This window comes from Bemisia tabaci, chromosome 1, assembly GCF_918797505.1.
Source record: "Bemisia tabaci chromosome 1, PGI_BMITA_v3".
Taxonomy (NCBI): Eukaryota; Metazoa; Arthropoda; class Insecta; order Hemiptera; family Aleyrodidae; genus Bemisia; species Bemisia tabaci.
This window is the reverse complement of record NC_092793.1, coordinates 72950634-72963390: the sequence shown is the minus strand read 5'-3', so window position 1 is coordinate 72963390 and position 12757 is coordinate 72950634. Positions and strand designations below refer to the sequence as shown.

The 12757-nt window shown below is 38.8% G+C and overlaps 1 protein-coding gene across 2 annotated transcripts; it reads right to left on the bottom strand.

The window, feature by feature from the left end:
- Window positions 1–7165: 7165 nt before the first annotated feature.
- LOC109033100 (uncharacterized) lies at window positions 7166–11811 on the bottom strand. Of its 2 annotated transcripts, XM_072306572.1 has the most exons (6): window positions 11214–11811; window positions 10054–10141; window positions 9256–9355; window positions 8371–8487; window positions 7904–8059; window positions 7166–7548 (listed from the first exon to the last, which is right to left on the bottom strand). In XM_072306572.1, exons 1-6 carry the CDS (start codon window positions 11644–11646, stop codon window positions 7468–7470), a joined length of 975 nt encoding a protein of 324 aa, XP_072162673.1. In that variant the 5' UTR covers window positions 11647–11811; the 3' UTR covers window positions 7166–7467. The 2 variants fall into 2 exon arrangements, with proteins under 2 accessions (XP_072162673.1, XP_018901080.1); XM_019045535.2 differs by lacking the exon at window positions 10054–10141 and having other exon boundaries at window positions 11214–11797.
- Between the last annotated feature and the right edge of the window lie 946 nt (window positions 11812–12757).

The window sequence follows — 12757 nt, the reverse complement described above, 5'->3', positions numbered from 1 at the left end:
TCTATGGATTGTAAGATACGTACCGTAACTTCACCAAACCATATTTTATCCTCTAAATGACTGACAAACTACCTCTTAAGCAATAAATCAAGACTGGTGACTGCAGTATGTATCCCATTATTGATTAGACAAATGATTATTACTCATTCTCATTCGGAAAATGTATGTATTTAAAGCTAGTTCCGCAATCATGTGAAATAAAGCCTCATTCATGGTAATTTTGAATCGTTGAGTGAGTAAAGGGCGTGCATATAGCTCTCACTATTTTGTGTGTAAAACACGCACGTCGAATATTTAAACAGTTAGCTCCATGTATATTGCGTACCCTGCCGAAAACTCCTTATGAGATCAGTTCCTTAAGCTTGAACCATCAATTACGGTATACCTTACGTCAAAGCCCAATTTTCCTGTCCGACCGAAAATAATTTTTTGTCTTTGTTTATGGGGTTTTATGGGGAACGGTTTGATTCATGCAGTGTCTGGAGGTGGTTGCAGTATTTTAAGAGATGAAAAATCAAGAACCAGTGAGAGTTCAATAAAGTTATTTTGAATAACTTCTGAGATGGGGTTGATGTGCTTTTATCTTGACTGCAGAACTTTCTGAAAAGAAAAGAATGGCTCAGTTTCAATCTTATTCGTTTAGAGATGAAGCTCCGATGGCAAACATATGTATGCTTGGTAAGTAACGTTTGTACATTTGTTTGTATATCTACATTCAGAAAGTGTTAACATTCGCTTGCGACCGATGGGCACATGATTTTCAAATTTTTAGTGCCATTGACTTGGGCGGGGAGACCAATCCTTTCTAAAATAAGATAACCAATGAACGGCTAGATTGACCCACGGCTCGCTAAGAACACTTGCAGATTTTATGGGGCCGGTGCATACGAGGTTTAGATAAGGGTCTACAAGTACGTCAAAATAAAAGAATCAAAAATCAAATAGAAGAAAAAAGGGGAATAATCGGATATCAACACAGGGTCATTCCACGTCAACTGTGCCAGGCTCGGAACCCGACCCCCTCCGATTTGGCTGAAAATTGGTATACGGGGTCTTTACATCATTATAAGAAACTAATTTGAAGGGTTTTCCCATCCGACGCCCCGTTCGCGAGATATCGACCCCCAAAGATGGGGTGAATTTTAGAGATATTCAAAAAAGCCCGTTTTAGCGATTCTCATTTTCTCGACTTCCCTCTCTTTGACTCTCCATAGCGAGACTCTGTATCAATCCATCATACTTTGAAAGAGTGTTTCTAGACCAGTTTTTTATGTAAATTCTGAATATGCCATCGAAATTTAGTTAAACATTATTTAAATGGCCGTAATTTAGGATTTTTTAAAATTTACTATTTTTTCGCCATTCAATGTTCAAACTGAATTATCTAAAAAACAGTCACTCCGATTTTCGATTTTTTTTTTATACTTCAAGCTTAAGATATATACTTTAGGTTGATATACTTTTTTGAATAGTTATCGGACGGTTAAGGGCCTAAAAAAATTCAAATAGGCCAAAAAAGGTCAAAAATGTGTAAAAAAAAGACGATTTTTTACACTTTAATCCAAATATTTCGATAATGAACACTTCAATTAACGATGTTTTCCCCCAGTTTACCCTCTAAGATGTATAAAATAAGACTATCGACGCTATCCATACATTTACCGATCGATTAACGGCCTGATGGAAACCGGAAACCGACCGAAAATCCTCGAAATTGACGCAAAAAGACGATTTTTCACACCGTAACCGATGCTTTCCATAGATTGTAACTGCAATTTCCAATTTTCTCTCTCTATTTCAACCTTAAGGTATATACTTTCGAGTAATAAACACTTACTAACGTGCATCGATGGGGCACGGATCTAAACGGAAATGAAAACCGGCCGGAAATGCTCGAAAATGACGGAAAAAGGCGATTTATTGCATAGTCAGGGAAGCATGTGTTCGAAAATTACGTCCCGTTTGCACGTTTGTGATGCAAGTTTACTCCTTCATTTTGGTCCCTAGAATGAGAAAATCTTTGGTGGACTATCCGATTTTGATGCCAAGGCCCCAAAAACAAGATGGCGGCCAAAATGGAGGCTGAAATTGAAATGTTGGTGAAACGGCACAAAACGTCAAGAGAGGTGTCGATCCTCATGTTTTTTGAATCGTAGATTCCAAAAAAATTGTCATACAGACCCCTCGACCCACGGAAATGACCAAAATCCAAGATGGCGGCCGATTTTGGCTCTTTAGTGGCTAAAACGTCAAATGAGGAGCAAAGAGAGGAGTAAACAGTCCAGATATCCGTTTTCGAGGTCACCGATTCCAAAAAAATAGGAGCAAAAAACATCTCATGCCAAAAGGTACTGATTTGGACCATGCAAAGGCCGAACTCGGCAGTCATTCTGATTAGAGTGTTCAGAAACACTCTATAATCGGGACCCCTCGACCCACGGAAATGCACAAATTCCAAAATGGCGGCGATTTTGGCTCCTGAATGGTTACAACGTCAAATGCGGAGCAAAGTTCCCGATCCTCGAAAAGCCTTTCAGGGAGTTCACTTTCCCTCATTCCTTCTAAAACCTTATGTCGCTACCCTTTCACTGGGCATCCACCTCGTCTCCTCCTGGGAGGAATACCCAATCAAGCATCTTCTTTGGCAGTCCTTCGTCCGTCATTCTATTGACATAGCCATACCAGTCAAGCTGTCTGATCATGTCGTCGAATACGATGTCATTTTCGACTCCCATGATCTGCCGCACTCTTTCATTGCGAACCCCATCGTTTCTAAAAATTCCTACAGCCACCTCCTCCAGAAATCTATCTTCGTAGCTTTCAGCATCCCTTGGGTCCGTTCCTTCAGCTGCAAAACTTCACTGTCATATGTAAGAATACTTTTGACTTCAACTCTGTAAATTTTTCTCTTGTTCTCTTTGGAAATCCGTGGATCCCAGAGGATTCCATTGAACATCGCTGTGGCCTGCTTTGCTTGGATGTTGGTTTCCTTGATCCCTTGATCCGTTCTTCCATCCTGGATCAACCGCACCCCCCCCCCCCCCCCAGGTACCTATAGTGCGCGCAGCCTTTGATCTGCTGCCCATCCTCCAACTCAGTGCTTTCCTCCCTTTGTCAGTTTCTCGGATTTGCTGATGACCAAGTGGTGATTGCACAAGATCAAGATGACGCCTAGTACATGAAGCGCAAGTTGGTAGCGGAGTATCGAAAGTCGAGTTTAGAAGTCAGCACATCCAAATAATTACTATATAATAATCTCCCGGACGAGATAAGGTGACTCCTTCGTATTATGAGGCACTGAATCCGGAAATTTCCTCCGTTCCTTCTCATCACCCTGCAATGGGCCTGTTTGAAACTTTTGCTAGAGCAAAATTAAGAGTTTTTCCTCATAGATAATATGTCACAAAAATCACGATAAGCGCTTCCGCAAAGTCTGAAATATACTCCTCACTTCACAATTAGCGTAAGAAATTTTCGTTTTTTTAAGCTGCCCGCCTCAAAAACGATACCACAGCACAGGTGAACATTTCGTTAGAGGAGTCGTCCCGTTCCATCCCTCCTCAACATGGCAGACGCTTCCGCGCGCAAGTTGAGGAGAGCATGAGGTCAATCACGGCAGATATCTGTCAACGCGAGAAAAATGTGAATGTAAACACGCCGATTGTTATCAAGTGGTTAGAATCATCGTCCCATCTCAAGCGTTTTGGTGGATTGGCGTCAGCTATGTTGAATATTGCGTAGTATCCTTGTAAGCAGGGGTTGGATGGAATATGACTCCTATAACGAAACGTTCACCTGTGCCGTAGTATCATTTTTGAGGCGGGAAGCTCAAAAAACGCAAATTTTTTATGCAAATTGTGAAGTAAGGAGTACATTTTAGACTTTGCCGATCCGCTTAATGTGATTTTTGAGACATTTCTATACTACCTACCAACTCTTATTTTTGATCCAGCAAAAGTTTGCAACAGGCCGATTTTCTGGAAAAGTCGATTCCGCCCGGAAAAATTGTCATTATCCTGGTCAGTTTTCTAGAAGACTAAGGGGTCGTAGGGAATTATAAACGCAATTTTCAGATTCAGTGGCTCAAAACATCGGAATAGTTTTTTTGCGCAGTTGAGAACAAATTTACCCACATTCTGATGGGGTACCGGTCCAAATAAAAAAAAAACGAATAATGCTAGTTATAGATACTGACTCGGAAAATGATTTTGATTAGAGTGTTTCTGAACACTCTAATCAGAATGACTGCCGAGTTCGGCCTTTGCATGGTCCAAATCAGTACCTTTTGGCATGAGATGTTTTTTGCTCCTATTTTTTTGGAATCGGTGACCTCGAAAACGGATATCTGGACTGTTTACTCCTCTCTTTGCTCCTCATTTGACGTTTTAGCCACTAAAGAGCCAAAATCGGCCGCCATCTTGGATTTTGGTCATTTCCGTGGGTCGAGGGGTCTGTATGACAATTTTTTTGGAATCTACGATTCAAAAAACATGAGGATCGACACCTCTCTTGACGTTTTGTGCCGTTTCACCAACATTTCAATTTCAGCCTCCATTTTGGCCGCCATCTTGTTTTTGGGGCCTTGGCATCAAAATCGGATAGTCCACCAAAGATTTTCTCATTCTAGGGACCAAAATGAAGGAGTAAACTTGCATCACAAACGTGCAAACGGGACGTAATTTTCGAACACATGCTTCCCTGACTATGCAATAAATCGCCTTTTTCCGTCATTTTCGAGCATTTCCGGCCGGTTTTCATTTCCGTTTAGATCCGTGCCCCATCGATGCACGTTAGTAAGTGTTTATTACTCGAAAGTATATACCTTAAGGTTGAAATAGAGAGAGAAAATTGGAAATTGCAGTTACAATCTATGGAAAGCATCGGTTACGGTGTGAAAAATCGTCTTTTTGCGTCAATTTCGAGGATTTTCGGTCGGTTTCCGGTTTCCATCAGGCCGTTAATCGATCGGTAAATGTATGGATAGCGTCGATAGTCTTATTTTATACATCTTAGAGGGTAAACTGGGGGAAAACATCGTTAATTGAAGTGTTCATTATCGAAATATTTGGATTAAAGTGTAAAAAATCGTCTTTTTTTACAAATTTTTGACCTTTTTTGGCCTATTTGAATTTTTTTAGGCCCTTAACCGTCCGATAACTATTCAAAAAAGTATATCAACCTAAAGTATATATCTTAAGCTTGAAGTATAAAAAAAAAATCGAAAATCGGAGTGACTGTTTTTTAGATAATTCAGTTTGAACATTGAATGGCGAAAAAATAGTAAATTTTAAAAAATCCTAAATTACGGCCATTTAAATAATGTTTAACTAAATTTCGATGGCATATTCAGAATTTACATAAAAAACTGGTCTAGAAACACTCTTTCAAAGTATGATGGATTGATACAGAGTCTCGCTATGGAGAGTCAAAGAGAGGGAAGTCGAGAAAATGAGAATCGCTAAAACGGGCTTTTTTGAATATCTCTAAAATTCACCCATCTTTGGGGGTCGATATCTCGCGAACGGGGCGTCGGATGGGAAAACCCTTCAAATTAGTTTCTTATAATGATGTAAAGACCCCGTATACCAATTTTCAGCCAAATCGGAGGGGGTCGGGTTCCGAGCCTGGCACAGTTGACGTGGAATGACCCCACAGCCAAAGATAGACGAGACTCGGGATTCGTTTTTTATCTTTTCTAACGAATCTGAGCGACACCTCACTGGCAGCTTTGAGCGGAGCATCGCAAGTTCACGCTTCGTGCCATCGCGCCTTCAATTTTGATGTTGCAATACGGACATCCATTAAGTATGAATAATGGTATCGCTGCGCCGTCATCAACCGCGTTGACGTGTTTCTAAATTTTGAAATTTGAGAAAATTTAAAGTTCAATTAGCTCAAAATATTCCATGATTGGACCAAATCAATGATCATTATTAAAAAAAGAGAGAGGAAAACAATTAGAGTCTCTCAATCGATCTGGGCGGGGCACGTCTAAAAATTGGTAATTCGGCGAAGGTTGTTTCGTTTAGGGGAATTTGTTTTTTTGACGACTACCCCTAGAAAAATTGACCTGGCTATTTCTTTTGGGGGAGTTACACACGGAGAATGAACGGAAAAAGACAGGGTAGAGAGGTGAGAAATCGCCAGTATGTTACGAAAAATGAGACAATTTCAACGAAAATAAATATGCATCTTCAAAAACCTAGAAATAACATAGATAATACTGCAAAAACCATCAAAATCAATCTATTTAAACACTGATGCATTTGACCCGACTTGGATCTTTTCAGGGCCGGATTTACCTGCTTGCCGCCCATGGGCCGCATGTATTTTGCCGCCCCCTTCTCATTCGTTTTGAAATATCAATAAAAACCATCAGGTGAACGTGCCAGAGGGGGGGGGGGGGGGGGGTGTATAAGACGCGTTTACTCGTGTTGGGCACATTTTTTTGAAAGCCGTATCAACACTAGAAAAATTTCAAGGAACTTTGCGCGAAAGTTAAGTTCCGTAAACTCATCTCTATGTGAACAAGGCCTCCCATTTATAAGAAATAAAAGAAAAAATTATGAAGGAACAAACATAAATGTGATTTAATAATTTTAATTTCTACCGCTGCGCCGCGCTGACCGCACTGTGTTTGGCTCAATGCGTGAAGTATTCATGCAGTCTTGTAGGCGCTATGCGTTTCTTGCCGACGGCTGTTGACCGCACTGTGTTTGACGCAATGCGTGCATTATTCATGCAGTCTTGTAGGCGCTAACATGTGTTACATGCCGACCGCCGCGCCGAGGGCTTCTCCTTTTCATCTCAAGTCTTCGTCATTGCTCTCTGCGCCGCGCCGCTCCAGGTCAAATTCCGTGTTTGGTTTCTCTCTTAACTCGACTAATTAAAGGTTCAGTCTCTTGTATCACCGAAAGACGACAAAATTAGAAATTACTATATTCTCGGGATATGAGAGATTTTGTCCCCTTTTCTCGTTTTCTGAATCAGATTTTTTTATATACCTGTATTTTGAAAAATTGCAAAATTTGCCGCCCCCTAAATTTTCCGCCATGGGCCGCAGCCCATGTGGTCACTCCCTAAATCTGGCCCTGGATCTTTTTGTGGTAAAAAAAAAATATAAATGGGTTAACAGGTAGAAAAAAGAGTAAAAATGCAGAGAATGTAACATTAATTATTGTGAGTCTTTAATATTCGAAAAGAGGGCAGTTTTTATTAAAAATCTCTCTGTAACAACTTATTTGTAATGAACAAAGAAGTTCAGCGGGTCGGTGCGTCATATGTCCTTTCATTTCCCTGAAGACCTGTAGAAATTGAAATTAACTTGGATGAAGAATTCGAAGATGCCCAGTTGAAAAGCGAATTCAAAACTTTTTTCTGTAAAGTCTGACATTTTGTACCATCATCCGGTGCGTCGGTTGAGACTCGGAGTGACTGGTTGATGAGGCATACAATTAAACAGGTAATTTATGCCGTGGAATTACGCCTTAGTTGTTTCCCCGACACCTGGTACAGGAATGCGATGACAGACCACACATTGTAGAAATTCTGAAATATACCATTCCGCAATAACAAAACATTTAAAGATATTAGTGAAACGGTCTGGTAAGTGATATTTTTAAGCAACTCTTATAGGTTGATTGATTATGTAGCGTTAAAATGTCCTCAAAATATTACTTATGGCAACTGAACAATGCTCGAGGATAACTTTTTCGTCTTCACTTATCTGGTGAGCTTTCATGTCATTTTTCAACTGAGACCTATTTTTCTCGAAATAAAAAAAAAGTATATTTTAATTAACAGGCCAATGCACTTAAAAATGTGTTTTAGAGACAAGTCATGGTGAGGTACGTTGAATTCTTTTTATAGTGAGTATATTGAATGCAATATAGTTTTCACTTACTCTTGTAAACGAGTGCAAATTAATCTGATAGAACTTGTAGGCTTTCAACGGCATGCGATAACACAGGAGAGTTTCACAGTTGAGAAAATTTTGTTTGAATTCTCTACCTCCTAACGTCCAATCACTTTCCCACAAGGAGTAGCGGAGGCGATCATGCTGAGAAACAGATATAAAACATTACCTGATAGTTTATGCGCCTTTTTCTATATTATTATTCATCGAAATATGCAAAACATTAATTGAAAATGCATTTTGTGTAGCAATTATCTATGAATTAAAATTTAAAAAATTGATTTTTCTCACTCTCTCCCTCCCCCCTCCCTCTCAAAACTCGCAAGGTAAAGGAAGGTTTTATTAAGAACGCTATTTCATTTCTTTCAATGCGTGCTCTCATCGAACCAGAAACATGTCAGTGAAAAGAAGAAAAGGGAATAATTATTTCCGTTATCTGTTAAAGCTTAACTTACCGCCTCTTGAAGACGATTTGCACAGTAGCTTAAAGCTAACCATGATCCAAAACTGGTGCCGCAGTATGACATGTTGTTCAGCGCGTTCATGGTAACTTTGCCGTTACTACGTATCTCCTGAGAAGTGGATGAAATGAAAAACGAAGGATTGATGAAAATAAATGAAGCAATAGCGATTCAAACTATAATCGATGTCAAAAACTGTAAGAAAAGGCTTGAAAAAGGATCATACCGAGTTTATTTTAAGCTCTCACAAATTCAATAGTACATTGGTTTTTTGCCGGTTATACAAGCTTCTCGTTCAAAGTTTCACATCATAACCGTGATTTATTTTTCCTTACCGTAGACATCCATAACATTGGTAAAATATGGGCATAAAGTATTTTTGGGCGTAGGGAGAAGGAAAAGGAAAATGAAAACCCTTGTGCTTATTAATTAAGACCATACACTTCAATCTGAAAGTGTAGGAAGTATGTTGGGGTTATCAAACGTTCACTCTCACTTTTTGGAAAGTACAGACTGTCTAAGGTAATAGCAGCTTAGATTCTACTCGGTCATCGCTTTGTGCGATAGTAGGCTGCCAAAAGCAACTATATCAGCTTCCAAGCTGCCTAATTTGCCTAACTATTTTTCTGAAGGCAGACTAGTAAGTTTAAGTATCGTATTTCATGCGATAAAGTCACCACTTGTTGCCGTGTTGCACGTGAGGTTTCGCAATTAGCGAACTGTTGAAGCTTTTTTACTAGTTGTTAAAGATGAAATAGCAATTATTCATTGGTATTTCGGATTCAAACACATTATGTTAACACAATGCTATTTCTTAAACTATTTTCTTACCATGAAAAAAAATCTATTGAGGCATGATGAAGTCAATTCAGTACTTACGTTAATGGCTCCAAAAGTCATGATTGTGGCTGATGCAGTTGTCACAAAATGCAAAGCCGTTATGTACGGCAAGAATGCTCGATTAAATAATTTTTTCTGCCTGAAAGCGAGAGTTAAAATTAGACTCTTGTAATCAATTGTGCGGATCGGGTTTAGAGTCAAAACTGGACCGTGCACAACCTTTGTAGTGTGAAATCATCTTAATGACAATGTTACTTTTAAAACATTCTATGGTCAGTACAAAATCCGCTTCATGTTATGTATTATGGACCCAGTCTGAATAAACAGCTTTGAATCCTCTTTTTTCTGAAAGGCACCTGGACATCTTTCAAAATTAGGTTGTAAGTTTTTTAATTTGATTGAAACAGCGTTTGATACAGTTTGTTCGGGATTCTTATCATCAGAAAGAGAGGTTCTTCATTTTTCTGTTCAAATTTCCTTAAAAATTAAACTCTTCAGCTATAATTTTTTTATATAATCGTTGGTGTCTTTTTTATTTGAAGTCAAATTCATGCTAATATTCTCATATTTTTCTCCATAGAACGACACTATTGCTCATTTGCAATGCTCAATTTTTAAAGATGCAATCTCTTTTGATGGTTAGAGATTCAGGTAGAAGTATTATCATCAGAAATTGTAAATATGAGAACTACGAGAAAATCTTCGGTCATTTAAAAACCTGCAAATTGTATTTTTAAATTGTATTATTATAATTTTTGTTTTTAAAATAAGTATCAGACATCCTGCTGAGGTGATTAGGAGTTGAATAACAAATCATATTTAATCAGCTTCATCTACCTACGAAGAATTATCAAGTCCAAAATGCAATCTCTCAATCGTTCAGAATCTTTCATAAGATTAATGTCATAGGTTTTGCATTTTCCTTCTAAAGATTAAATACAAAGAAAACATTTGATTAATGACAGTCACCTGAACCACAAAAAGAATTACATTTTTTGTATAAATTGATAAAATCGTGTTTTGTATACTTCTCATTTCCATTTTCATATTCATATTTTTTTTTGCACGAAAGTACTGATGTTGCTAAAATTGCTCTTAGATTATTTACCGAATGATTTATTGTGGCAACAAGATGCGTATTTAACAAATCTAGACAAACATGACAAAACACAAAAGGGATATATCAGTATTTTTTTAAATGAAGATATTACTGAAGAAAATTTTGCCAAAAGTATATTTTGAAAAGGACGAATTTTGAAGGCAGCTGTCCGAATAGCCTCTTCTTGTTTCAGGCATTGATTGTTTCCAAAACAGGACTATATGCTATATTTTGATAATTTGGATGACACTTCCGGGAAGAAAATTCAAAAGAGCTGAATAATATCTCGGCAAAAGTACACATCAATAAATGCTTAAGTTAAGGTTAAGGTGATTCCTCCCAGAAAGTAAATAAACATCAATAGTTTTGCTTTTCACTCTTTGAAGAAACAGAGATGCAACAGCGTACAAGCGTACTTCAGCAGTCTACTGGTGAAAATTCTCTTCCGGGAACCTTAAATTAAAGCCCATTGTGACTTAACGGGAAAATTCCAGTTCAACTTGACTTATCGAATGCGATATTTCGCTTTTAGTCTCATTTAGCTTTAGTTTAGTGTTATCGGAGGAAATTTTTCACAAACACACTGCTGAAGTGTGCTTCTACTGTCGCATCTCTATTTTTATAGAGAGTAAAAAAAACTCGTATTTTAGCGAATTTTACTCGATTTATCGATGTTTGTTTACTTTCCGAGAGGAATCGCCTCGGACGTACCGGAAAACCTTATGAACACGAATTTTGGAAGATAAATGGGACTGCATTTTGCAATTTAGAACCATAAATTCTGGCTCTTCTGGAAAAATACGTATGTGCATAGGGAAACTAATGGCACATACGTTGTTTTTAAACCGGGCTAGAATTTATAGTTCCAAATTGCAAAATGTAGTCCAATGTGCGATACCTGTTTTGAGAGAACACTTCCATTCATTAGGATTGGAGCAATCTGACTGGACTGCAACGTTGACCATGTGGTCACTCAAGACGTGGAATCTTGTCTTAGCCGTCGCGATGGCGTAGAAGTAAAGAGTTCCGGAATGCAGGTAGTGAACACCCGTGTACCAAAGTACGATCGATTCGTACACATAGGCGAGCCAGAATCGCACTGGGCTGGCGAGCATGTCCCACGGATACCATATGGGCATCACAATGAAGGAGTCATGGGTTTCGAAGACGAATCGCACCAATGGAGATACAACGGTCGATAAGAAGCAAGCAGTGAACAGAGCTACCAGTATGAACAGAATGGAAAAGTGGAATATGTCGTAGTGGTTTTGCCACTCGAGCGCCTGTTCGACCCACGAGCAACAGTGCAATTTCCTCCATAGGCTCCTCATACATGCGCATGCGCAGCTCTTTTTGTAAGCGAAACAATGAGTCTGAAACAATCGGACGTATTTATATCAAACAGAACTATGTGCATTGTGACGTGAGCCCTGTAATGCATATATTCTTATGAGTCTCAGGGCTCATATTTTGATGCACATAGTTCCGTTTGGCAGAAATACGTCCCAATTAACGGACACTATCGACGGTTGACACCTCCACACCCACGTAATCCCGTTTGCGCGCGAGATGTGTTACACGCATAATCTTCACTCATCCCCCTTTTAATTTTTTGTAGGAAAAACCCATCTGTACATTATTCCGTGAAGTTTTTACAGAATTTTCCCTCACAAAAATAAGAAAAATCATGGACATTTTAAATAAATTGACTTTGAGCAGCAGTTTTCCATTTAAAAATAAAGTATGACAAGAAGTCTGCAACGTCGCAAACCGAGATACGTGTTTTTTGAGTTCCGCCGTCAATACGGCATTGAAGCCAATCGCAAATTGAAGTGGTACTTCAGGAAGACGGATGTTCGAGCGGTTATTACCGATTTGATCTTGATGAATATCCGTGATTTTAAAAATGGAAAAATTGGTCTTATCAATATGTGCACCAATTTGTAGTTTTTGTCCATAGGCTCTTCTCTTTGCTATGCGTAACTACATTTGAAAACATCTCCCTGGACCAGAAGAGCTGGACCACAGCTGAGGAAAATTCTTCCATTTTTGAATTATATTCCCTGTACCTTCTAAGAAATTTAGGTCTTTATGTTTAAGAAACGGTAGCCTTGCAGAAAAATAGTTTGAATAGATGAATGGACGACAGAGAAAAATGAGCCAATTTTTTTTTTTGTCCTGCATCATCTTTCTGATGTCTGTCATCTTTTTGGAGGAAGCGTTTGGCAGTTTCCATCCCTTCGGAACAGAAAGGCAAAGGACGCTCTTTGCCTCATTTATATTCCGTGGGGATTTCAAAATGTCTGAATTTTAGTTTTTGCCACCCCAATACAAGTGAAACTTTCCCTCCCTTGTCATGGTTGCAGCGAGAGAAATCATGTACCAAAGGAGGTTTGGGAGACTCCCGCGGTAAATTTTCAACAACTGCTTTCCTTTACAAGC